Source organism: Akebia trifoliata, chromosome 16 (assembly GCF_017979445.1).
Source record: "Akebia trifoliata isolate Shusen 1 chromosome 16, ASM1797944v1, whole genome shotgun sequence".
In the NCBI taxonomy this organism is placed as follows: Eukaryota; Viridiplantae; Streptophyta; class Magnoliopsida; order Ranunculales; family Lardizabalaceae; genus Akebia; species Akebia trifoliata.
The window spans coordinates 4,262,855-4,288,630 of record NC_141390.1 but is presented as its reverse complement, the minus strand read 5'-3'; the positions used below and the strand labels follow the sequence as shown (position 1 = coordinate 4,288,630).

General features: G+C 33.3%; 3 protein-coding genes, 1 long non-coding RNA gene and 1 pseudogene across 8 annotated transcripts; 3 read left to right on the top strand and 2 right to left on the bottom strand.

The window, feature by feature from the left end:
• Positions 1–5,214: 5,214 nt before the first annotated feature.
• On the top strand, positions 5,215–7,695 carry LOC147382360 (uncharacterized). 3 transcript variants are annotated; one of them, XR_015173224.1, is made up of 6 exons: positions 5,215–5,562; positions 5,703–5,856; positions 6,177–6,254; positions 6,375–6,641; positions 6,753–6,805; positions 7,372–7,695. It is a non-coding gene; the product is annotated as an uncharacterized LOC147382360 (long non-coding RNA). The 3 variants fall into 3 exon arrangements; XR_015173222.1 differs by having other exon boundaries at positions 6,177–6,641; XR_015173223.1 differs by having other exon boundaries at positions 6,177–6,641; positions 6,744–6,805.
• Positions 7,696–9,002: 1,307 nt separating this feature from the next.
• LOC147382359 (receptor-like protein EIX2) lies at positions 9,003–9,697 on the top strand. Its single transcript, XM_086428535.1, has 2 exons — positions 9,003–9,423; positions 9,615–9,697. Exons 1-2 carry the CDS (start codon positions 9,003–9,005, stop codon positions 9,695–9,697), a joined length of 504 nt encoding a protein of 167 aa, XP_086284661.1.
• A 1,203-nt stretch (positions 9,698–10,900) lies between these two features.
• LOC147382358 (pentatricopeptide repeat-containing protein At1g59720, chloroplastic/mitochondrial-like) lies at positions 10,901–12,398 on the top strand (annotated as a pseudogene).
• A 1,386-nt stretch (positions 12,399–13,784) lies between these two features.
• LOC147382357 (uncharacterized) lies at positions 13,785–16,580 on the bottom strand. Of its 3 annotated transcripts, XM_086429146.1 has the most exons (3): positions 16,196–16,574; positions 14,118–14,545; positions 13,785–14,018 (listed from the first exon to the last, which is right to left on the bottom strand). In XM_086429146.1, the coding sequence occupies exons 1-2, from the start codon at positions 16,281–16,283 to the stop codon at positions 14,130–14,132; spliced, it is 504 nt and encodes a 167-aa protein (XP_086285272.1). In that variant the 5' UTR covers positions 16,284–16,574; the 3' UTR covers positions 13,785–14,018; positions 14,118–14,129. The 3 variants fall into 3 exon arrangements, with proteins under 3 accessions (XP_086285272.1, XP_086285270.1, XP_086285269.1); XM_086429144.1 differs by having other exon boundaries at positions 13,785–14,015; positions 14,118–16,580; XM_086429143.1 differs by having other exon boundaries at positions 14,118–16,579.
• A 2,505-nt stretch (positions 16,581–19,085) lies between these two features.
• On the bottom strand, positions 19,086–22,232 carry LOC147382356 (uncharacterized). The gene is made up of 2 exons (XM_086429147.1): positions 19,417–22,232; positions 19,086–19,315 (listed from the first exon to the last, which is right to left on the bottom strand). The coding sequence occupies exon 1, from the start codon at positions 21,580–21,582 to the stop codon at positions 19,429–19,431; it is 2,154 nt and encodes a 717-aa protein (XP_086285273.1). The 5' UTR covers positions 21,583–22,232; the 3' UTR covers positions 19,086–19,315; positions 19,417–19,428.
• Positions 22,233–25,776: the final 3,544 nt, after the last annotated feature.

Below are 25,776 nucleotides of genomic sequence, written 5' to 3'. Positions count from 1 at the left end.
TCATTTCTTATCTTGAATTTTGAAGTCAAACTCTTGAAGTAATATGATTTATCGGACTAACCTTGCTTTGGCATCCTTCTTGGTAAGAAGGTATTTCAATGTAGCATGGTCTTTGAAAATCACCACCTTAAACACAAATAAGTAGGATCATAATTTGTTCAATGTGAAAACAACTACTAGTAATTTTTTTTGGTGGTATAATAGTTAGTTGGGTATCATTGAGCATTTTGCTTTTGTGCTGAGTAATGTGAGGGAATTTGTCAACTCGTTGTCCTAGAAAAACGCTTATGGGAAGCGTCGCACATCACTTCAAAAGCACAACCCAATTGGGTGGTTGAATAATAGGTGTAGTTGTTAATTCAATTATGAGCCTCTCAAAGTGTCCAGGCAAGGTGTGGATAGAACAATGGTTGTGTCATTGGCTAACAAATCACACAAAGGTTTGGTGATTTTTTCAAAATCCTTGATGAAATGTTGTGTGTCCCAGAAATGATCAAAATTCCTTGACTTTTTTTGGTGGAGTTAGATTAACAATAAGATCAATCTTTGCTCTATCCACTTTGATTTTCCTTTTTTTGAGACAATGTGTTATAAGACGATCTAGGAGGTTACCATGAAGTGACATTTATCCCAATTGAGCACTAAAATCTTCTCTCGATATCTAGGTAAGATTTTCTCGAGGTGGTCAAGCAACCATCTAAGTTGGATCCAAACACTAAGAAATCATCCATAAAAACTTCCAAGAATTTTTCAACTGTGTTTACTCTTGATTGCATAAACTGATTTGGGGTGAAAACTAATTAAGTGATAAGGGGTTGTTTGCACATATGAAGGGGTTCAAGGTGAGGTTGAGTGACATTTGGGGTTGAAAATATAAATTGTTTCAATTTCTAAAGTTTTCTGATAATTGTGAAATTTGCGTAATCTTTGAGGCAAGTGTGGAGAGTCAGATCAATATCATCACTTGTGTTTTTTTGTTTTAGATTTCTTTCCCTTAGTTAGGTTTTTCTCTGTTTTTGTTTTGCTCGAGGACTAGCAAAATGTTAAGTTTGGGGGTATTTTATGAGTGGGTTTTATTCCTACGAATTAACCACTTTTAGGTATAATATTTTATTAATTTTAGAGTTTTTTAGTTGTTTTTATTTAAGTTTAGTTTGGTTTATATTTTTGTGTGATTTTGTGTTCTTATTTGGTTTTTAAGCTCATTTTACAATTCAACAACATTATGGAACATTGGAAAAATTGCTAACATTTGGAAGAAATTCTGGTCCCAAATTGGTTCACTTTTGGAAGAAGAAAAATATGAAAATTACTACTTTAGTAAATAAGATACATAGTGTTCCGCTTTGATAAATAAGTTTGAAAATTTTTCCATTTTGGTAAATTTCTCTATAATAATTTAGATAGTTAGATCTTCCCGAGCTACCACAAAAGTAAATCTAATAGTAGTTCAAATGGGTAAGTAGAGAGAATTCGTTTTAAGTGTCTACGACCGTAAAACATCGAAAAATATATGTAAAAAAAGGCTAAATGCTCATTTAACAAAAATTACTAAAAGAAAAAAAAAAGAAATTAATATATCTAGGGCCAAGATCTGTAGACAAACATTCTAAACAATGTTCTAGACAACGTGTTTTGTCTTATATGGGAAAAAAGCTTTGGAATGGGCTGATTTTTTGTGAGGATGATCTCTATGGTTAGGGGACCATCCTCACAAAAAATCAGCCCATTCTGAAATTTCTAACCCCATTTTACAAGTTAAAGTATCGTGTACTATTCATTTTAACCATTAGTTTGTAACCACTTTCCATAGGGTTAGAAGTTTTAAAATCAACTGATTTTTTTGTAAAAATGATCTACTCACCATAGAGATAATCCCCACAAAAAATCAGGCCATTCCGAAACTGTTTTGCCATATAGGAAAAAACGTTATATAGAATATTGTCTATGGATCGTGTCCCATATATATATAGGGTTAGGACCTGTGTACACATATATCTACAGCATGTTTTGTCATATGTGGGCTAAAAGTTTTAGATTGAGCTGATTTTTGGTGAGGATGATCTATATGACGAAAAGATCATCATCACCAAAAATCAGCTAATTCTAAAACTTCTAATCCCATATTTATGAGTTGAAGAATCGTGGACTGTCCATTTTTTGTAAACCAGTTTTGACGAGGTTAAAAGTTTTAGATTGAGCTGATTTTGGCGAGGCTGATCTTCTCATCATAGAGATCATCCTCACCAAAAATAAGTTCAATCCGAAACTTTTAGACCACATAAGACAAAGCATGTTGTAGATATATGAGTAGATAAATGTGTACAGTGTTCCTGATCCATGTATATGGGTCAGGTTATTTTGACAAAATTGTAGACAAAGTTTTGTCTCATATGACTAAAAAGTTTCGGAATGGGCTGATTTTTTGCAAGGATGATCTCTATGGTGAGTAGATCATCCTCACAAAAAATCAATCAATTCTGAAACTTCTAATCCCATGAAAGGTGGTTACAAACTAATGGTAAAAAATTGACAGTTCACGATCCTTCAACTTATAAACTAGGATTAGAAATTTAAGAATTTGCTGATGTTTTGTCAAAGTGATTTTCTCAACATAGAGATCATCCTCACAAAAAGTCAGCCCATTATGAAACTTTTAACCCATATAAGACAAAATACCTTGTCTAAAATGTTTTCTAGGATTTTGTCAAAATAAAGCTACCCTCTCTTTCTCTCTATATGTAAAAGGGATAATGATGGTTTATTTTGTGTTGTTGAGAAATTAATATAGAGAAGGAAGATATCTTTGACAAAGTATGTATATGCAGTAGCATAAAATGTTCATAGTAAATGATAATTTGGTAACAACTCAGAGATGACTAAAAGAATCAAATAGCCACTACAAGAAAATAGTGAATTTGGAACAAAATTGTGAAACGGGTTATGGCCGTTTTTTATGAAAAACGGGTTTGAACCGTTTCTCTTTGATGGACCGTTTCTCGATATCAGATTTTAGATCCATAACCTGCAAAAATGCCTTTCAAATTTGAAATTCGAACTAGTACGAGAGTGACGGAAACCCTAACGAAACTCATTCTTCGTTTTCGATGAAGTGTTCTTTGATTTCACTGTGTTTCTTTTACTCTAACGAAGTTCTATCTTCGATTTTCATATTGTTCTTCAATTTCTCACATCGATATTTCCTTCTCAAACCCTAACGAAGCTCATTCTTTGTTTCTTAGATCTAATGGAGCTCCATCTTCTTTTTCCATCAAGTTTTCTTCGATTTCTCAAATCCTCAAATCCTACGAAGCTTTGTCTTCATCTCGACCAGTCTCAGACTTTCAATGCATGGGTGCGAAGAGAAAATTTTCTAGGGTTTTGCTTTCTCTTTGAGATTTCAAGTTCTATTTGAGGATTTCTAACAATCTTCAAGGTACAGTTCTTTATTTGTGAAAATATTTTATAGACTTTTTGATTTTTTTTTTTAATTTTCAATGTTTTTTATTGAATTTCAAGTTTCAGGCTCGTTCATTGGCAGGGAAATGCCGAATCTTAGTAGAATCCAATAATTTTTTAAAAAATTCAAGATCTGAGAAGAATTCTTATCGATTTTGGATGTATGATCCTAATTTCAAGCATTCTACCCTTTATTCTCTATTTTCTGTGGTTTATGTATAAAAATCGAACATTTCTAGTTGTTTTTGTTCTAAAAGATATAGAAATTTACCAAACATGGATTTAACATGAAAATGTGCATTAATGATTTATCTAATTATGATTTCTATTTATCAAACATGGATTTAACATGAAAATGTGCGTTAATTGGATCTAAAGAGATTCAAGGTGTACGAGACAAATCCACTAGAACTAATCTGAACGTGTGTTTCTTCAAATGGCAAATTGAATAACTTTGATCTTATATAAATATAAAGTAACATTGAGTTGCGTCCAAATAACCTTAAATATATTAGAATAGCATCGAGCTGCATATTTATCTGATATTTTCCCTTGAGCATTTATGTGAACTAAGCATAATTGTCTTAGTCGTTACTGCTTTTAGATGACGATGACGACAATGTCTTGTCTGATTGAGCTTTTTTGGTATCATTTTGTATGTCTCAGTGGGCTGCTCATGTATACTCAGAAGCCAAGCGTGTTCATGCTTTCAAGGACACTATTTTTATCAAAACTAAGGTGTGTCTCATTTGCAAACAAAAGATCATGTTATGTAATCTATGTATGCTGATGCATATGCTTACTTTAGTTTCTTTTTATTAGTTAATTGATGAAGAAATTGCCTTCAAAATCCTTCTCAATCATGAATTCTTTGCCTATGAAATTGCAGTGTGTTATACTTATACAATGTGCTATTCTTTCTTTCATTTATTTGTTATTACAACAAGTCTATCATTTTTATCATATATTGGTCTGATCAAGCAGTCTAGATTGAATTATGGGTGGACCACATAAAGCCTATGGTTCCACACACCAATCACTAATGGTGTTTTTGTAGCACTACATACTTTTCCTACCCAAAATCCAGCACAAGAATTTGACATCGCTTTTACTAAATATTGAGGAAGAATGCTCTCATGACCCCTTGCCGTCTTGGCCCATCACTTGGACCTGCAACGAAAGCCTATTGCTGGATTTGAACTCCCAAGTGTTTTTTTTGCCTTACTTGCTTTGAGATAAATTTTTTTGAATCTGGGTGTTCTGGCTTTTGATGATTTCTAAAGTTTTGGCATTTGGGTTTTGTGAGTTAGGGTTTTTTCATTTATTGGGTCTGTTTGTGTATATTTTTTCTTTTGGTTTATTAGTGGCTTTGAAGTTCTTTACTCTGCTTTATTTTATAAAGATTAAAGCAAGTTACATTTATGTAGGCTTTTAGGTACATGAAGCTAACCTTGAGTTATGGAAAAGTCTGGTTTAGCTGTATTTAAAAGTGTCTACAACATTGAAACACAAAAATTTCTTTGAAAACATACTAAATCATATTAGTTGTTAGTTCACATAAAGAATCCAACAAGGGAGGCTTTTATTTTAACAATGTATACTGTATAATTGCTTTTCGTTTCGAAAGATAATTGTAAAAGTTTGGTTGCTCTGCCTTCCCATTATCTCACTTGTTCTCATTTTCTTGTTAAGCTTATAGAATAGTTCCAATAATGAATGGAAAACTCTTAAATTGTAATTATCTTAGAACCAGTTTAACCACTTCAGTTACTTACCAGTACAAGTAGGATGACTTCAAAATATTTGGTGTAGGAAGTATGACCATATAAGCAATAAACATTTTGGTTGCTCATATCACAATGGTTCTCCCACTGTGGGTGGTAGGATCCGTGGTGTTGGAATCATTTCGACCACTTCAATGGAATGGCTTTGCATGTTATTTGTACTCTACTTTATAAAATTGCTAACTGTTACAAGTCTTGGATTCAAATCATACCCATTTAGGTACGTCAGAACATATTATTTGGATCTGTTTTTGAAGCAACACGATATGAGAAAGCAATAGAAGTGACTGCATTGCAGCATGACCTTGACTGACTTCCTGTAAGTATTTATATTGCACCAGAATAATATTCAAGTTATTTGATGATAATACATGTGCACTTGTAATGTTCCCATTAAAATTTTACTCTTTTCATTTTGTGGCCTACATATCAAAATGACTCACGCATGTATTATATCAGGGTGGTGATCTTACAGAGATTGGTGAACAGGGAGTTAATATTAGTGGTGTGATGTAGAGGAAGGGGTTCAAGGGCTCTTCTGAAGTGGTTTAAAAATGGAGCAGTTGTACATGATGCGAGCTACTATGTTCCTGTCCAATTGGAGGGTCCAGAGGTAGGCATTGCTCATTTCTTCGTAACTTGTAAACAATTTCATTATATGTCTATATGGACCTAATAAATTCGTTTTCCTTGTTATATATATATTTTTTTCAGGATTCATTGCTCTCAATTTTAAGAATGGCTTAATGTTCATGCAATTAGAGTTTAGAATAGTGTAAAATCTCACAGAACCCTCATATCTTTTAGGTTTTTTTCCATGGATGGTTTACCAATGACCTTGTAGGGAATTGATTTGTGCTATATTTAGTGTTCATTGTTAGGAATCTGATGGTTGCTTATAAATGGTAATATCCTTGATACTGGGTTCTGTAGGAACAAGCAACCATAAAATGAGGAAGAAGATGCCCCAGAAATCACCTCATTCTTATTGTGAAATTGCTGATAACAATGGTAACGAAGGCATTTGAGCTCATTAGACTAGAAATGTTGCTGGTTGTGTTAGTTTCTGTTTACAATTTTTTTATTTTCTACTTCAAATTATAAGTATTTTGATTCTACTTGTTCTCTTAGAAAGCAACAGTTTTGTAGCCGTGGGGAAAAATAATCTTGCCTCTAGACCTTGAGATGTGTGTAACATTTGATGAAGTGTTGAAGGAAGATTTCCCCCTCACATCTTTGGTGCCATTTGTGGGATCTTTTCACATCCCAGCTAAGAACAATAGGAATGGAATGAATGACAAGTCACAAATCCAATACTGGAAAGGGAAGCGAAGTGAAGTCGGAGGACTGTTGTCAAATGTGTCACACGTCTCGAGGTGTGGAGAGTAGCTCTCCTTAGTAAGTTGTAATCGTGTGTATTCAATGCAACCTTTCATTGAGTGCATCTTTGTAGTTTGAGTTAAATTTCCAATATCCTCACCTAATGCTTTGGATGATAAGTGTGTGCAGCATCGTTCAAGAAGCCCAAAGGACCAATTGAGGTACTAAATCATCAAATGCAGGTACTAATCTAAGTTTTATAGCCTAATAGACTAATGCTTCTATTGTGTTTTCTCTTTGATTTTTTTCCTTTCATGACTTCATTTTAATATTTATGTGTTTCACTTGCATCAGCAAACAAGTTAACATGGTTTACACAGTATGATCCAGACTTAACCAAACAGTTCTCAACCTTCGTTTAAGTGCCTCTAGTTAAAATGCCAAAAATCAAATAATACAGAACCTTATTAGGAACTAAGATGTATAAGATTTTTTATTTTATTTATTTTTAAAACCCATTGAAAAAAATGATGAAATGGTTAATTTTTGTCAAATTTTGGTCTGCTGGAACTTTTAGTAAAAAAATGATAAATTACTTCAATTGATAAAATTGTAAAATGATTTTGATTTTATAAGCCTTGCTTTCTTGGATAAATAATGGCAAATTGATGTGGTCTCCTCGTATAAGATACTATGCAAAGGATGCAGAGATCAATGCACTCACAATATTGGCCATCCCACACAGTACTCTCCATTTTTCTCAAAAACTTGGTCATCAATTGTTCTTCTTATCTATACTCGAATGTAGGTGTCATTAACTGGCATGAAGATATTGGGAAGTGCTTAGCATTGGAGGCTCACACCAGGCTTGCAACTAGAATGGCAATGATATTCTTCGATGACGCCGCCGAGGGGTTGGATTGTACCATTCCGATCTGAGATTGTCTTCGTGACCCATCAGGTAATAGCCCTTGCCATTATTAGCATCAATTCATTGCTCTATGTTCTTATTAGTACCATACTCGCGTAACGTAAAAGTTTTAACGATAAATTGTCCCAAGAGAGTATCTAATGTGAAAGAAACAATCAGTCAGTCTTCGACAAGCCCTTCGATCTACTTTTGTAAGTTTTATCCGTGCTCTAATTGCTTCCACATTTTTTGTCAAATCCCATTCATATGGGTGTATCTCTATTTTTTTTCAAAAGTTTAGATATCAGTTTGTGATAATTTTAGATATCGGTTTGTAGCCGATGTCCCAAAGTCTCGAACTTAGGACATCAGTCTTATAGACATCGGATTTTAATCGATGTCTAAGGTATATGTTTTTTTTTGTTAGTGCTTTCAGATTTGGAACGGTTAAAAACCGTTCCGAATTCTGCGTTTTGGAACGGTTTTTAACCGTTTCAAATATTGAGATCTAAAACGGCTTCCAGCCGTTTAAACTCATTAACGACGCCTCGATTAGAGACGGTCGGTAAACCGTTTCATAGTCGTTTAGGAACGGATATAAACCGTTCCTAATTTCCATTTTTTGTTGTAGTGAGCTCTTACTGAAAGATGATTCTTGTGCTAGGACGAAACCAATTTCTAAAGACAATATATTGAACTACTGACCAAAAATTAAAGGGTGATTCTAGTGACTTTCAAGTGTACAAGGACCGTAGCAAATGGAAAATGTTCTATTTACTCCATTCAAAATGTTTGTGATAGGGCTTAAATGGGTCGGGTTCGGGCCGGATATGTGTTTACCTATATCCATATCCGGATTTTTTAATCGGGTTTGAATCCAGATCCGACTAGATCAAATCATATCCGATTTTTTTTTTCTTTCATTAAACCCATATCCGAATCCAATCCGACTGAATTATTTGATTTGGGTTAAATAATTTCAAACCATTATAAAGTAATTTATTAAAAATGTGGCTTAAATGTGATTTGAACTCAATAGCTCTCCCCTTTTGAGAATAAGCCTTAACCACTACACCAAATACTTATTTGTTTGATGAATGATATACTAACCAAATATAAAAATATAACATACAATATACAAAATAATATATCATTGGACTATAGGGATAGGTCCATATCAAACTCGGGTCTAGGGATATCAGCCCATATTTTAATTTGGATATGCTTGAAGAAACCAAATCTGCTAAAAATCAGATTCGGATTTCGGATAAAATCCGAGCCCTAGTTTGTGATGTCCCTGAATATTATCTAAAGATATGCTTTTAGATTTAATTCCTATGGGAGACTTTACTAATCCCCAGGAAATTATGTTTTCCCGTTTTTTTTTTTCTCTCATGTTTGAGACTATGAAAGTCCTTCTGAGTAAACATACAACAGTTGTATATATGAACATTTTAGCCTATACATAGGACTAAATACTAATCTTATTGAGACATTCTCATGTCTCTAATTAGTAATAGTTATTCATCATGGATACATCCATAGTTCTTCTTCTAGGGCTTTTCTTCATTGCCAACACCAATATCAAGTCCAATTTCGGTTCATTTTCATATCTAGATGTACTTTGCACACAAAGAGAGAGACAAGCTCTGTTGAGGTTCAAACAAGGTCTCAAAGATCCTTCAAATCTGCTCTCCTCTTGGTCTTCTGGTGAAGATTGTTGTAAGACATGGAAAGATGTACATTGCCACAACACCACCCATCTTGTTGTTGGCCTAAACCTAAGAGGTGTATCAACGTTGGGTGGTACATTAAGTCCTTCTCTGTTGGAGTTGAAATATCTGAATTACTTGGACATAAGCCTTAATTATCTTGGTGGAATTCGCATTCCAAAGTTCCTCAGATCACTTGATAATCTGACCCTGGAATTTCAGTTACCATTCCCACTTGGTTTTGGAATTTGTCTAACCAATTTTCCTTTCTAAACATTTCCCACAACTAGATCAATTTTCTTGCAGTCAAACCACCTTGAGGGCCCAACATAGACCTTTCAAACAATAATTTGTCGGGAGAGATTCCTGAAGAGCTAACAAATCTTTTGGGACTGATATCCTTAAACTTGTCTAATAATTGTTTGACAGGGAAAATCCCTGAGAAGATTGGTGTCATGAATTCCATCGAGCACTCAGCTCCAAAGCTTCAACTAGTCCAGCTATATGGGTAACCAAGGATTTTGTGGACCTCTATTCATTGTGAACTGCACACGAGGTGAAGCATCTCGAGATTCTGATGATGGTGATGGAGTAGAAGATGGTAAAGATGCCCATTGGATTGAAATGGAAAGCTTTTATATAAGCAATGCACTTGGAGTCCTGGTGGGCTTTTGGGGTGTGTTTGGTGTTTTGGCATTCAAGAGGACTCGGAGATTCGCTTATTTTCGATTTATCAAGGATGTGAAGGACAAAGTCTATACTCTATTTTAATACCATAAAACTAATTTAGGTAGATTTCTAGAGACAAATTTTATGCTCTGCCTATATTAATTATAAATAAATAAAAAGATCTTATATAGTTAGATTATTTATTTGAAAATTTTAAAGTAATCCCTTAAATTACTAAAATTTTTTCAACTTGTTTCTAAAAGCGCACGTGCCAACTAGTTTACCAAATTACATGATGATATTTGTAGGTGAAATTTTTTATGCATTTATGGGGGTTGTAGTTTACCAAACTTGTTTCTCTTTTTTTTTTTTTTTTTTTTTTTTTTTTTTTTTTTTTTTTTTTTTTTTAGTGGGGGTTGTAGTTAGGGGTGTCAATGGGTACCCATTTACCTAGAACCGAACCAGAATCGAAATCGAAAACCCTGATTCCGGTTCTCTTTTTATTGGAATTGATTAGAGTCGAGTCTAATATGGAACCGAACAGATAGGAACCGGAACCATTAGGTTCTATCTGATGGGTACCCGTGAGTAGTCAGAATCGATTTATTTTATCATTTATTTTTACATTATATATGATTCAAGGTAATCCTATATTTTAAAATTAACATATATGATATAAAATTCTTCAAATTTCATATAAACTACATATTTGAATTTAAGAAGAGTCATTTCTTTTTAAATTTATTACTTGTAAAGAATACATTTTAATGTTCGAAAATAAAAGTTATTAAATCATCATTTTAATTGAACAAATTATTATTAAGTTGATACTTTACAAATAATATATTGTTTTTTAGAAGAAATTTTATATTATAATGGTTTTGAAATAATTTTTCACATTCGATTATTGAAAACCAGAACCAACGGGTACCTGTGATTTTTTATCGTTCCGATTTCGGTTCCACTTATTTTAAAATCGGAATCGAAACCAATAAAATATAAAGTTTATAGCTCCATATATCATAGGAACCGAACCGGAGCTGACCCATTGACACCCCTAGTTGTGGTTAGCATAATAAGGCGTTCAAGAGGTTTGAACCTAAGACCTTAGAATAAGTTTCACAAGGTCTTACCACTTAACAAAATGGTCTTTCTCAAGATAAGTTTCTCGATAAGAAAAACAATTAGGGAAAATTACTTATTGAACCCTTCTCTTTCTAATATTTCCTTATCAAACTCTCATTGCCGTTATTTATGCCTTCTCCCATAGTTTTCAAAATTTCAAATTTTTTGCAGCAATGCAGTTTCAAACAGTTGAATCAAATACATGCCATTCTGATCACAACCTCTCTAAACCAAAATATTGAAATTTCATCTAAATTTCTTTGACGAAGTACCGAGTTTGGAGGGATGGAATACTCCGAACTCATCTTCTCCCAAATGGATCAAATGTTTCACCCAGAGACAACTCTCTCGAATGCTATGATCAGAGTTTATGCTTTCAATTGCCCATACGTGATGGGAGAAAGGTACATTGTTAGATTATTAAAGTGGGATTCGAATGAATCTCTTCTATTGCAAATTCGCTTCTAAATTTCTACATAAAGATAGATACTTTTTGTTATTTTGTGAGAAATAGGAAATTATGTGATGCCCGGAAGATTTTTGACGGTATGATTCTTAAACCGTTGGAATTATGGAATCAAATGATATCTTTCTATGTGAATCTAGGCGAAGTTGAGAGTGCAAGAATATTGTTTGAAGTGATGCCTGAAAGAGATGTTGTTTCTTGGAATTCAATGGTTTCATGCTATGCCAGAGTTGGGGACGTGGAAAATGCGGGAGATTTGTTTGAGCGGATGCCAGAGAGGAACATTGTGTCTTGGACTACCATGGTTGGAGCCTATGCTAGTTCAGGAGACTTTGAGACGACGAGAAGATTTTTTGAAAAAATGCCCAAAAGGAATGTGGTTTCTTGAAATTCTATGATTTCAAATTACATGCAACATGGGAAATATAAACAAGCCTTGGATCTATTTGTCCGGATGCACTCAGAAAGTGTAAATTTGGATGGGTTTACGTTTGTTTCTGCTCTGTCTGCTTCCGCCCATTAAGGTGCTCTAGAGTTTGGAAAATGGGTACATTTTTTTCTGATAAGAGATTGGTTTCAATTGGAAGTAATAGTAGGGACTGCTCTTATAGAAATGTATGCCAAATCTGGAGATGTTGACAGAGCCTTTAAAGTTTTCATCAAAATTGGTCAGAAAGACATCTTTTGTTGGAATGTAATGATCAAATCATTAGCAATATAAATCCTCTCGAAACAAATGTTAAATTTTGAGATGTAGAGACAAAAAAGAACATTTAGAGACAATTTCTTCATTTGCAATCGCAATTCTGATACGTACCTTTCAATCATCAAAGTTGAACCTGAAGACAAAATGGTTGTAAAAACATCCCCTGAGACCACTGCTTCTGCAGTAGGAGCATTGTTTTCCTTTATATTTTTCAAAGTTACTTTGAGGGATGTGGTGTTGGATTGTAGGATTTTCAATGTGTTTGATTGATTTTTTTGGTTGATTTTGGGGATACTTTCGAGTTATTTTTGCTTGTTTGAAGTATTGGAAATCTCTGATTTATTTTGTGAACATGAGATCCACTTTATTCTGCTTTACTATTTGTCTATTATTTGGTTATTAATATTTGATTCCTACATATTGATTGAGTGTGGATGATTAGACCTTCTAGTTCTTGTTCTGATTCATTTTAATAATTAGACCTAGTTTACATGAATCACTTCAATTGGAAAAATATGATTCTTATGGCTATATGTTTATTTCTTGCGTAGAAAATGGTCATTGGTTGTTTTTATTAATTGGGGAAATAAAATTTCTCATCCTATTATGTAATCTTTGTCATTTGCTATTATTATTTCTTTTATGGAAATTATTCACTAGCTATTTCATCATCATAACAATGCTATCAAATATTTGGAATCCATGAATATCTTCATGTAGTTGTGCCATTTTGGCTGAATTGAGAACAATTGTTAGTCATTTTGGCTAAAGACTTCCGAATCCATGTACTTTTTATTTCTTTATTATTTGGAATTCCTCTCTCTCTCTCTCTCTCTCTACCATGCGTTCAACAAAATAACTGCTGAATGTTTGTTGATAATTGTTTGATTTGGTCATTGTCGTGACCACATTTCTTTTGGATAAGGCTTCTTGAATGGATCTTATTTTGATTGACAAATTCATTTCCAAATGAAAACAAACGCATGAATAATCAGTTTGAATAATTAGTTTGAATAAAAGGATCTCATAGTATTAAATGGAGACTTCTTTGGAATTTAGGGGCCGACAACTAAAATGATTTCATTTGGGTGGAAATGTATTCATGGTCGCTGCCCAGTTTACTCTTTATCGAAGAGATGGTCTATATAAGCTTCCTTCAAGCTTTCTTATTTGGGCATCAACAGTTTTCCTGAATGTTGTACTGTTGTCTCAGCTCTTGAATTAATCAATCTTTGTGGCATGAATTTAATTATTGAATTGGACTTAAAGCTGATTGTGGAGGATCTAAAGGGTAAGAACATTCCTTGGTGTCTTGATATGTAGTTTTGCTGTATTCGAAGAGCTCACTCGGATATTGTTTGGGAAGTGAAACGTATGCAAAGCGATGGTAACGTGGTGTCTTATGAATTGGCGATTATGGAAGGTAGTCAGAAGCGTCTCTTTCTTTTTCGAATTCTGGAGAAGAGCGGTCTTCTAGCGAAGAAAGCTTTTATTTGAAGATTACCTTGCTTTGCCTTCTTTTGGACTTGTAAATTAAGGGACATTCCCTTTTTAAGCTTTTATAATTTTTTTTTTTTTTTTTGTGTTGCCAAGCAAGAAAATAGATATAATTTATTATATAAAAGTGTAAAACTAAATTTAAGGGGCATACCCATAATAGATTACAGAAGAGAACTTTACACAAGACTAGTAGAAGAAATTGATCATTTCTAGAATTTCCTAAACAAACAGAATAACCTTTAAATTCTTCAAACTTCAAGGCTATGAGGTATCAGAATGCTTCTAATATTTTCTTGTAGTTGCTCTTGACTTCATGCTTATTGGAGGGTCCAAATCAGAGCAAGACCTTCCCCTTCTTTTGATTCTCCTAATTAGAAAAGAAATTATTCAAAATAATGGTTCTAAAGACAATAAAAAAGTAATCATTAAACTAATCATAGGATATAAGTTTAAAAAAGGCACTTACATTCCATGCTTATTAAACGAGCTGCTCAATTTCATCACTATCAATTGCTCGATGAGCAACATGTTGAACGACATCTGCGTCATCTACATTGCCTCCCACTTGTTCAGTACTCTGAGTATCTATGACTGGAACTTGAGTATTTATCAAGCTAGTGATACCAGTTCTGTCAGGAAATGACCAATGGACTTTGTACTCTAATGGTTCCAGTTTGCAAAGGAATTTTAACGCAAGTCTTGCTCTTTCCTCACGTTGTTTAGCAGTGCTCTCAACTAGATGCTTGAATATGGAAAGTGGGAGTTGAGAGAGGAAAAAGTGCAACATGTCCGCAAATAGTTGCTCCATGTGTTTGAATAGTCCATCGTTTGATGAGTATGTTTGCTGTGGCCTTTGTCCGATGATCAGTCCACAGACGTTTTGTAGTTCACTAACTGCATAATAACCTTCTTCATATGTAAAAAAGGAAGTTCCATCACATCTTTCTTTTATTTGTTCAATAAACCCAAGTGCACAACGTAAGTCCAATCGAGGTTGAGGTTGACACTCAAAACTCCCATCATTAGATTCCTTGGACAAATGTGAATAAAATTTCTTTACCGACGGTTTAATGAATTTCCTATGGAACCAATGACAGGTATTGTTCTTATTTATCCACAGATTTTTAGCCACTACAAGGCTATTTTTTTCTTCACTTGTGGAAATCTCTTTCTTTTGAATGAAATAAATGATTTCAAAGGCTTCCTCTAATGTACGGATTAGAGTAGCACTAAGGGAACTTGGTAATGTAACTGTGGCTATTCGGACAAAGATTACCACTGAAAGACAAGATACTTTATTGGTAAATGGCTCTTCAGATTTAGAAGTTTTGGAAAGAACTTGGATGAGATTATCAATTGGGGAACTTCTTTTATATTTCTCCATCCATCTATCAATGTCTACCTCACAGTTTCTCTCTATCCATTCCGCGATATCCATAGGGGCTCTGCCTTCATCATTTCTTTTTTCACCAAAACAGATTTTGATAATTTGATTGGCAAGGATAAAAGGTATCTTGAGCATCTGATAAAAGAGATAAGCCACTATAGTAATAATCACGTGCACTATGAACAATACCATAAGATCATTGCTCTCTATGGTTTGAAAGAGGATCATGAAACCTTTTCTAAAGATTTTGAAGAATGAAATAATACGAAGCTTTGACAAAGTTGATAAAACCCAAGTAGAAAAACTGTCGAACTTTGACAAAGCTGGTAAAAAATGTAAAACATATGTTTTTCTACCCATTGAAACATCAAATTCTTTGAGTACCAACAAACCTCTAAAAATGGTGACTATACTCCCTACTAGAACAGTGAGAATCTGAGTCACAACCACCATCCGCATTGACCATTTATAGTTTGAAACTCCACACTGAAAGTCCACCTTCTTAAGAACAAATGATCGAAGTGCAGCCTGTAATAGAACTAGTGTAGAAAGCATGCATATAGTTAAGGACATTGGAGAAACAAAGAAGACCAATTCAGGGCTTTGTTTAGAACTAGATTTATAAAATGACTTCAATATATGTATCATACTCTTATTCTCTGAATTTTGAGGATCACTTTTTATAAGTTCATCAACAGGGTTAGAAGAGGAGGAAATAGACATACAATTGCCAAAATCCGAAGCAAACCACAACACTGTGAGCAACAGTAGCATGAGTGACATGATTATGACATGTTCTACTATGAACACGAAGATCACACCAGTGACCATTTGCATACAAACATTCACAACAACAGTAACTACGAATATGCTCAAGGAAAGCATGTTTGAAAGGCATTCAGAGTCACTCTGACTTCCAAGTGAAGGAAAGAAAACACACATGGAGACACATATTAAGACAGTACCACTAAGCTTGGACAGTTGGTCATGAACAGAAGGCATTGGGGTGGTGAGATCTGTTGGGAGTTTTGAAGCAATTGCAAGAAGAGAGAGTGTAAGGGAATTGAGTGAGAATAATTTACATGGTATCCATGGCTTCCTACGATATAATCCATGAAATACATCACACACCATAAATAGAACACATACAAGAGTACCTGCCACTATGTATAGACCAATTATTGGCACTGGGGAAGAATAATTTTGATCATCCAACGTTACATTCAAACAACCTTGTTTCTCCATTTTTCCTTCTTTGGATTCACCAGATTAAGTTTTACTATTCTTCTTCTCCTTAAATATTATTCAGGGTTGGTAGTGAAGAGTATGGATTAAGGTAAAGAATCGATACTTACATTGTTGGATAAGGAATGAATGGATATGGTTTGTACACACTTCCACATCAGAAGCATACAAAATGAGGTCAATCTTTGAGGTCAATACAGCATTATTCATAAAATTTATTGAATGATTGGTCATTTACATTTCTTTGGGTTCAACAAACAATTCTTCTTATCATCTATTTTTCCTAAATTAGAGGTGTTACTGAATTTGTTTTGGTTTGATTCATAAATCAAGACAGAAGCATTAAATTTTATTGATTTTGGTTACTGTTCTTAGTTCTCAAATTAATGGAACCAAAATTTTACTGTTCTCATCAATTTTTTTTTTTTTTTACTTTAAACAGCTCCAATTCTAGATTCGTATCAATTACTGGTTCTTAATCAGTTCCTTTTTACTTTAAAAAGGAATTAATTTACTCTCTTTCTTTAAGCTTTCTCTTTTGCTTGGTAAGTTTCTCTATTCACTATATTTTTAGTATTAACTACCCTAATTATTTATTAATGTCTAAAGTTTTTCTTTTTCTTTTCCTTTTGAAGTGGTATTGCCTATACAAATATTAATTTCTATGCTATTTCATCGGGAAATTCCCAAAAAGGTAAAAGAAAAAATTGAAAAATTCCCAAAACAGAAGACCATTCATTTTTATTTCAAAAAACAATAAATTACAGTTTTCGTAATTAAAACATTTTGGTTGAAGTGAGAAATTTTTTCCTATTCTATAAAATAGTTAAGAAAAAGTTCTGTTTTTTAAGAGAGTAAATTTTTCCCCCACTTTACAAAAAAAAATTAATTCCGTAAATGGTAATTTACTGTTTTCAAAATTAAAATGACTAGTCTACTGTTTTGGGTTTTTTGCAAATTTCATTGCATGATTTGGTAAAACAGCCTCAATTAATATATCTTTTCCATCAATAATAAATATCACCTATTGTAAATAAAAATATAAAAAAAATAGAGATTAATTTTAGTTATGCCCTTAATTAATTTTTGTGATAAATATTTTGTTGGAACAACGTCATAAAGATGCTTCATAACCTTCTAGAGTTGATGAGAAGAAATGGGACATTAAACTGTCTACATATATGATTGGAACGTAAGAAGTCCATGTGCCTAAACATAGTCTTGATCAGGTTGGTGGTTTAAATTGTTGTTGAATTTGTTTAAACTACACAATTGTGATCTCATAGCTTTCCTTGTTTCTGTCTCTTTTTTCCTATTAAAATTTTGAAGCCCCATCATATTTTCTCCAATCTCTAAAGGATGCTACCTTTTGGCATCAATGCGTATATGATAGCTTTATTTATTTTTGAAATTTTTGTATAAATGTGTATAAAGCAGAACCTTTTGTTTTGGATTGAGCTGAAAGAAACTTCTAAATCCATCAAAAGTGATTTACAAATTATTGACAAAAATTGATAAAAAATCGATGGTCCACATTCTAAATCACTTTTAATGGGGTTAGAAATTTCAGATTGGACTGATTTTTTTTTTTTTTTGATGATCTTCCCATCATAGAGATCATCATCACAAAAAATCAGCTCAATCCAAAATTTCTAACCCCTATTTTAAAAATTTATTAATGTTACATTGTTTTTACATATGTTTTCTCATATGTCCGTTTCTATATTTAGATCAGGTGTCTATGTGGCACTTTATTATTGGACTTTAAAATTTCTCGTACCTTATTTAATTAAAAATAAAAAATAAAAAATCAGCGTACCTTCTTTCTCTTCTTTGTCAAGACCCACATCTCTTACCTTCACTTCTCTTCTCTTTGAACTGTATTGGAGGAGGGAGAGTTCACCAAACAATCATACCAAGAATTGGTCTTTAGTTTTAGGAGATTTTCAAATTCCAATATATCAATCAAATATCCTCTCTTATTTTTTTAGTTTTCTCGGTAGAAAATCCTTGAATTTTTTATCTAAATAAAATCTCATCATCTTAAACTTTAAAAATTCTCTCTTATTCTTTAGGTTTGAAGATTAAAATAGATTAATCTAAAGTTAAATAAATAAACTTTGAAAATTGGATTTTGTATCAAAATTCCCTTAAAAATTTATTTTTTATCAAAATACTCACAGATTCCAATTTCCAAAGTGCATTTATTGTACTTTCTCACAGCTTGGTTAGTAGCTCAAGAAAGTTTAAAGTCCAATATACTTGTGCCACGTAGACATTAAATCTAAGTATCTATGAGTGGAACTTGAGTATTTATCAAACTAGCAAATGAAAACAAATGCTTGAAGATTCAGTCAGAATAAAAGGATCTCATAATATTAAATGGAGACTTCTTTGGAATTTAGGGGGCCGACAACTAAAATGATTACATTTGGGTGAAAATGTATTCATGGTCGGCTGCCCAGTGGACTCTTTATGAACGAGATGGTCTATATAAGACTACCTTCAAGCATTCTTATTTGGGCACCAACAGTTTTCCTGAATGTTGTACTGTGGTCTCAGCTCTTGAATTAATCAATCTTTGTGGCATAAATTTAATTATTGAATTGGACTTAAAGTTGATTGTGGAGGGTCTAAAGGGTAAGAACATTCCTTGGTGTCTAATGAATTGGGGATTATGGAGGGAAGTCAGAAAAGTCTGTCTTTGCCTTCTTTTGGACTTGTAAATTAAGGGCTTCCCCTTTCTTACTTTATATTTTTTTTGTTGCTAAGCAAGAAAATAGATATAATTTATAATATAAAATTGTAAAACTAATTATAACAGATTACAGCAGAGATCTTTACACAAGACTAGAAGAAGAAATTGAACATTTCTAGAATTTTCTAAACAAGCAGAATAACTTTTTAAATTCTTCAAGCTTCAAGGCGATGAGGTATCAGAATGCTTCTAATATTTTCTTGAAGTTGCTCTTGACTTCATGCTTATTGGAGAGTTCAAATCAGAGCAAGACCTTCCCCTTCTTTTGATTCTCCTAATTAGAAAAGAAATTATTCAAAATAATGGTTCTAAAGACAATAAAAAAAACTAATCATTAAACTAATCATAGGATATAAGTTTAAAAAAGGTACTTACATTCCATGCTTATTAAACGAGCTCCTCAATTTCATCACTATCAATTGCTCGACGAGCAACATGTTGAACGACATCTGCATCATCTACATTGCCTCCCACTTGTTCGGTACTCTGAGTATCTAAGACTGGAACTTGAGTATTTATCAAGCTCGTGATACCAGTTCTGTCAGGAAATGACCAATGGACTTTGTACTCTAATGGTTCCAGTTTGCAAAGGAATTTTAACACAAGTCTTGCTCTTTCCTCACGTTGTTTAACAGTGCTCTCAACAAGATGCTTGAATATGGAAAGTGGGAGTTGAGAGAGGAAAAAGTGTAACATGTCCACAAATAGTTGCTCCATGTGTTTGAATAGTCCGTCGATTGATGAGTATGTTTGCTGTGGCCTTTGTCTGATGATCAATTCACAGACGTTTAGTATTTCAATACCTGCATAAGTACCTTCTTCAAATGTCCAAAAGGAAGTTCCATGAATTATTTCTTTTAATTCTTCAATAAACCCAAGTGCACAACGTAAGTCCAATTGAGGTTTAGGTTGACACTCAAAATACCCATCATTAGATTCCTTAGACAAATGTGAATAAAATTTCTCTACCGACGGTTTAATGAATTTCCTATGGAACCAATGACAGGTATTGTTCTTATTTATCCACAGATTTTTAGCCACTACAAGGCTATATTTTTCTTCACTTGTGGAAACCTCTTTCTTTTGAATGAAATAAATGATTTCAAAGGCTTCCTCTAATGTACGGATTAGAGTAGCACTAAGGGAACTTGGTAATGCAACTGTGGCTATTCGGACAAAAATTACCACTGAAAGACAAGATACTTTATTGGTAAATGGCTCTTCAGATTTAGAAGTTTTGGAAAGAACTTGGATGAGATTATCAATTGGGGAACTTCTTTTATATTTCTCCATCCATCTATCAATGTCTACCTCACAGTTTCTCTCTATCCATTCCGCGATATCCATTGGGGCTCTGCCTTCATCATTTCTTTTTTCACCAAAGCAGATTTTGATAATTTGATTGGCAAGGATAAAAGGTATCTTGAGCATCTGATATAAGAGAGAAGCCACGTAGGACATGATCACGTGCACTATGAACAATACCATAAGAACATTCCTCTCAATGGTTTGAAAGAGGATCATGAAACCTATTCTAAAGAGTTTGAAGAATGAAATAATGCGAAGCTTTGACAAAGTTGATGAAACCCAAGTAGAAAAACTGTCGAACTTTGACAAAGCTGGTAAAAAATCTAAAACATATGTTTCTCTACCAAAATCAAATTTTTTGAGTACCAACAACCCTCTAAATATGGTGACTATACTCCCTACTAGAACAGTGAGAATCTGAGTCACAAGCACCATCCACATTGACCATTTATAATCAGAAATTCCACACCGAAAGTCCACCTTCTTAAGAACAAATGATCGAAGTGCAGCCTGTAATAGAACTAGTGAAGAAATTGTAGAAAGCATGCATATAGTTATGCAGGACATTGGAGAATCAAAGAGGACCAAATCAGGACTTTGTTTACAACTAGATTTATAAAATGACTTTAATATATGTATCATACTCTTATTCTCTGAATTTTGAGGATCTGTTGTTTTAAGTTCATCAAAAGGGTTAGAAAAGCGGAAATAAACTCTGCCAAAATCTGAAGCAGACCACAACACTGGGAGCACCAGTAGCATGAATGAAATGATTATGACATGTTCTACTATGAACAAGTAGACCACACCAGTGACCATTTGCATACAAACATTCACAACAACAGTAACTACGAAGATGCTCAAGGAAAGCATGTTTGAAAGGCGTTCAGAGTCACTTTGACTTGCAATTGAAGGATAGAAAACACACATGGAGATGCATATTAAGACAGTGCCACTAAGCTTGGACAGTTGGTCATGAACAGAAGGCATTGGGGTGGTGAGATCTATTGGGAGTTTTGAAGCAATTGCAAGAAGAGAAAGTGTAAGGGAGTTGAGTGAGAATAATTTACATGGTATCCATGGCTTCCTACGACATAATCCATGAAATACATCATATACCATAAACAGAAAACATACAAAAGTACCTGCCGCTATGTATAGGCCAATTATTGGCATTGGGGAAGTATACTTTTGATCATCCAACGTTACATTCAAACAAACTAGTTTCTCCATTTTTCCTTCTTTGGATTCACCAGATTAAGTTTTGCTATACTTCTTCTCCTCAAATATAATTCAGGGTTGGTAGTGAAGAGTATGGATTAGGGTAAAGAATCAATACTTAAATTGCTGGGTGAGGAAAGTAGTTTGCTTTCTTTATTTGTTCTTTGTTCTTTTTCTTTTCAAGACCAAGAACCAAATTGGATTCTTGAGAAATATGTATAACTGTTCCTATGGTAAAAATACCAACGTTTCAAATGTAAACATTACAAATAAATCTTAAGGATTTGAGGTGTCCAAGAAGAGGATGTGTCAACTCAATCTTGACAAGGGCCAAAACAATTTGACTCGTTGGAGTCATCTAATATCGGCTGCGTTAAACTGCGCGTTAAGCTGGTTTAATTTTATATAATGTTACATGTTAATTAATATTTAAATTCTCCAACTCATTTTCTGAGACTGTGGAGTGTGGTAGGACATTAGGTTAGTGACCTCATCAAAGAATCTGTCTCATGTATATTGGAACATCTTTTTCTGTGTTACAACTTCCTAGTGATCCATTTTTATTGATAATTCTTGACCTTGAAATCCAAACATAACTACATCTTATACAACTGAAATCAATTGAAATCCAAAATTTCTTGGTAAGCCTCTCTATTCACTATATTTTTAATATTAACAACCCTCATTATTTATTAATAGCTAAAGTTTTCCTTTTTCTTTTCCTTTTCCTTTTCCTTTTCAAGTGACATTGCCTATATAAATATTAATTTCTATGCTATTTCATATGGTGTTCTGTTTCTATATTTAGATTAGGTGTCTACGTGGCACTTTATTGTTGGATTTTAAAATTTCTTGGGCTGCTAACTAATCCATGAGAATCTCCTTCCTTGTAACTGTTTTAATTAAAAAATAAATAAAAATAAAAACAAAAACAGCGTACCTCCTTTAGATAAAAATAAACAAATTAGTTCCAATGCGACTAATTTGGCTCTGATTAATTGATATTTTCTTTTTTATTTCCAATTTACAGTTAACAAGAATACTTTGAACTGTACTGGAGGAGGGAGAGTTCACCAAACATCATAGGTTTTTTTCAAGATACACGATTGCACATATTTATGAGGATGTATAGTTGTGTATCTCAAGAAAAATATATAATTCTAGCCCATGCCACGTCAGGGAGTGTATGTTAGAGGGGGCGTCAAATTGGTAACAATATGACATGCATAAAAATGTATATGAAAAATCTCCAAATTGGTAAAAATATTACATGTATAAAAACTTTCAAATTTGTAACCATATTTCATGCATAAGAATTTTCGAATTGGTAAAAATATTACATATATCAATATTTCAAATTGGTAACAATATGACATGCATAAAAATTTCTTAATTGATGATCATGTCACATGGAGGTAGATTAGAAATCAGATCAATCTTTGCTCTATCCACCTTGATTCCTTTTTTCGAGACAATGTGTCCCAAGATAATCCAAGAGGTTACCATGAAGTGACATTTATCCTAATTGAGCACTAAATTCTTCTCTCGATTCTAGGTAAGACTTTCATGAGGTGGTCTAAGCAACCATCTAAGTTGGATCCAAACACTAAGAAATCATCCATAAAGACCTCCAGGGAATTTTTCTACTATATTTGAGAAAATACTCAACATACATTGTTTAAACATAGCTAGTGCATTTTATAGCGCAAAGGGAATGCGACGATATGCTATTGTCCCAAAAGGATATGTGAACATTGTCTTTTCCTGCTCATCTAGAGTAATTGGGATTTGGTTATATCCTGAATATCTTTCAAAGTAGTAATAGGCATGTTCAGCTAATCTTTTAAGCATTTGATCAATAAATAGGAGAGGGTAGTGATCTTTTCTAGGTATTGAATTCAAATTTTATAGTCAATACATACTCGCCACCTAATTTAAATGCGAGTAGGAATTAGATCATTGTCTTGATTGGTCATGACTGTGATACCCAACTTCTTTGGGACAACATGAATTAAACTAATCCTTTTGTTATCTAAGGTGGGATATATAATACATGTATCTAACAATTGAAGGACCTCCCCTTAGACAACTTCTTGTAGAATTGGTTGGGTACGCGGCTGATGTGATAAGGGCATAGAACCATATATCATTTTTATCAGGATACATAGGAAAAAGATGTGCGGTTTTGTGCCCTTGCCATGTAAACCGCGTATTTAGACCACATGCATTCATCATTATTCTTTTCATATTATGCTAACTTGCTTCCAAATTGTGACTAAAGAAAAAGGTGGGTTCTCCCTCAACTTGTTCAATACAATTTGAGAAAAAAAATGCATATATAATAATGGCAAATTTACCAAAACATGCGCGACATATCAAATATTTACCAAAACGAAGCATTATACATCTTATTTACCAAAATGGTAATTTACCATTTTGGTAAATATTTTATTATAACAAAATGGTAAAAAACATTAATTTTCATATTTTTGCTACCGAAAATACTCTTTTTGTCAAAATGATCCTTCTGAAATGAGATCAAATTGTATTTCATACAATGTCAAAAAGAGCCTTCTAACAAAAAAAAGTATTTTTGATAGCAAAAATATGGAAATTACTATCTTTACCGTTTTGATAAAATAAAATATTTATCAAAATTGTAAATTACAGTTTTGATAAATAAGACGTATAGTTATCTGTTTTGATAAATAAGTTTGAAAAGTTGTCTAGTTTGGTAAATTTCTCTATAATAATTTAGATAGTTAGATCTTCTTGAGCTACCACAAAAGTAAATCTAATAGTAGTTCAAAGGGGTAAGTAGAGAGAATTCGTTTTAAGTGTCTATGACCATAAAACATTCAAAAATATATGCAAAAAAAAGGTAAATTCTCATTTGATGAAAATTACTAAAAGAAATTAATATATATATAGGGCCAGGATCTGTAGACAACATTCTAAACACCGTTCTGCACAACGTCTTTTGTTTTATATGGGCAAAATGTTTTGGAAATTTTGTGAGGATCTCTATGGTGAGGGGATCATCCTCACAAAAAATCAGCCCATTGGACCGTTCATTTTAACCGTTAGAAGTTTTAGAATCAACTAATTTTTTGTGAGGATGATTTACTCACCATAGAGATCATCCTCACAAAAAAATCAGCCCATTCCAAAATTGTTTTGCCATATAGGACAAAATGTTGTCTATAGATCATGTCTTGTATATATATGTGGTGATCCATGTACACATATATCTACAACGTGTTTTGTCCTATGTGGGTTAAAAGTTTCGGATTGAGCTGATTTTTGGTATGGATGATCTCTATGACGAGGAGATCATCCTCACCAAAAATCAGCTAATTCTAAAACTTCTAACCCCATATAAGTTGAAGAATCGTGTACTGTCGATTTTTTGTAAACCACTTTTAACACGGTTAAAAGTTTCGGATTGAGCTGATTTTGGTGAAGATGAACTGCACACGAGGTGAAGCATCTCGAGATTCTGATGATGGTGATGGAGTAGAAGAAGGTAAAGATGGCCATTGGATTGAAATGGGAAGCTTTTATATAAGCATGGCGTTCAGAGTCGTGGTGGGCTTTTGGGCATGTTTGGTGTTTTGGCATTCAAGAAGAGTTGGAGAATTGCTTATTTTCAATTTATCCAGGCTGTGATGACAAAGTCTACCCTCTGTTTTAATAGCCTAGTATTAATTTATGTTGATTTCTAGAGAAAAGTTTTATGCTCTGCTTGTAAGTACAACTTTTATGTTTCTGTTTTGTAGTTTCTTTGAAATAATGCAAGGATGATATTGCTTTGGAAATAATTATGTTTATGAGTGTTGGGCTTTGACCCATGGCCCAGTTGGTTTGACACATTGCAGAGCAACTTTGAGGTCGTGGGTTCAATTCTAACTTATCATTAAAAAATAAAACTTTGATTGCCTTCTAATCAAATAAGGGGAACAATCCCAAGTGCACACCAAACTCTAGCAATAAATATAACTCTTTTTAGCAATAAATTTTAAAGCTATTCATCATTACTTGCACCGGGAAAAAAAATTATGTAAAGAAATTAAGGATCTGTTTGATTGCACATGAAAATGGTTGAAAAATGAATTTCGATGGAAAATGTGATTTTAGGCGTTTGATTTCGTATTTTCCTTGGAATTCAATTTTCTGCCAAAGTGATTTTCTACCCTGGGAGGGAAA

Coding starts and splice junctions, on each gene's coding strand:
- LOC147382359 (XM_086428535.1), top strand. CDS start 9,003: ATGGATACATCCATAGTTCTTCTTCTAGGGCTTTTCTTCATTGCCAAC. Junction 9,424..9,614: donor TCAGTTACCATTCCCACTTG/GTTTTGGAATTT, acceptor ATTGTTTGACAG/GGAAAATCCCTGAGAAGATT.
- LOC147382357 (XM_086429144.1), bottom strand. CDS start 16,283: ATGGAGAAACAAGGTTGTTTGAATGTAACGTTGGATGATCAAAATTAT.
- LOC147382356 (XM_086429147.1), bottom strand. CDS start 21,582: ATGGAGAAACTAGTTTGTTTGAATGTAACGTTGGATGATCAAAAGTAT.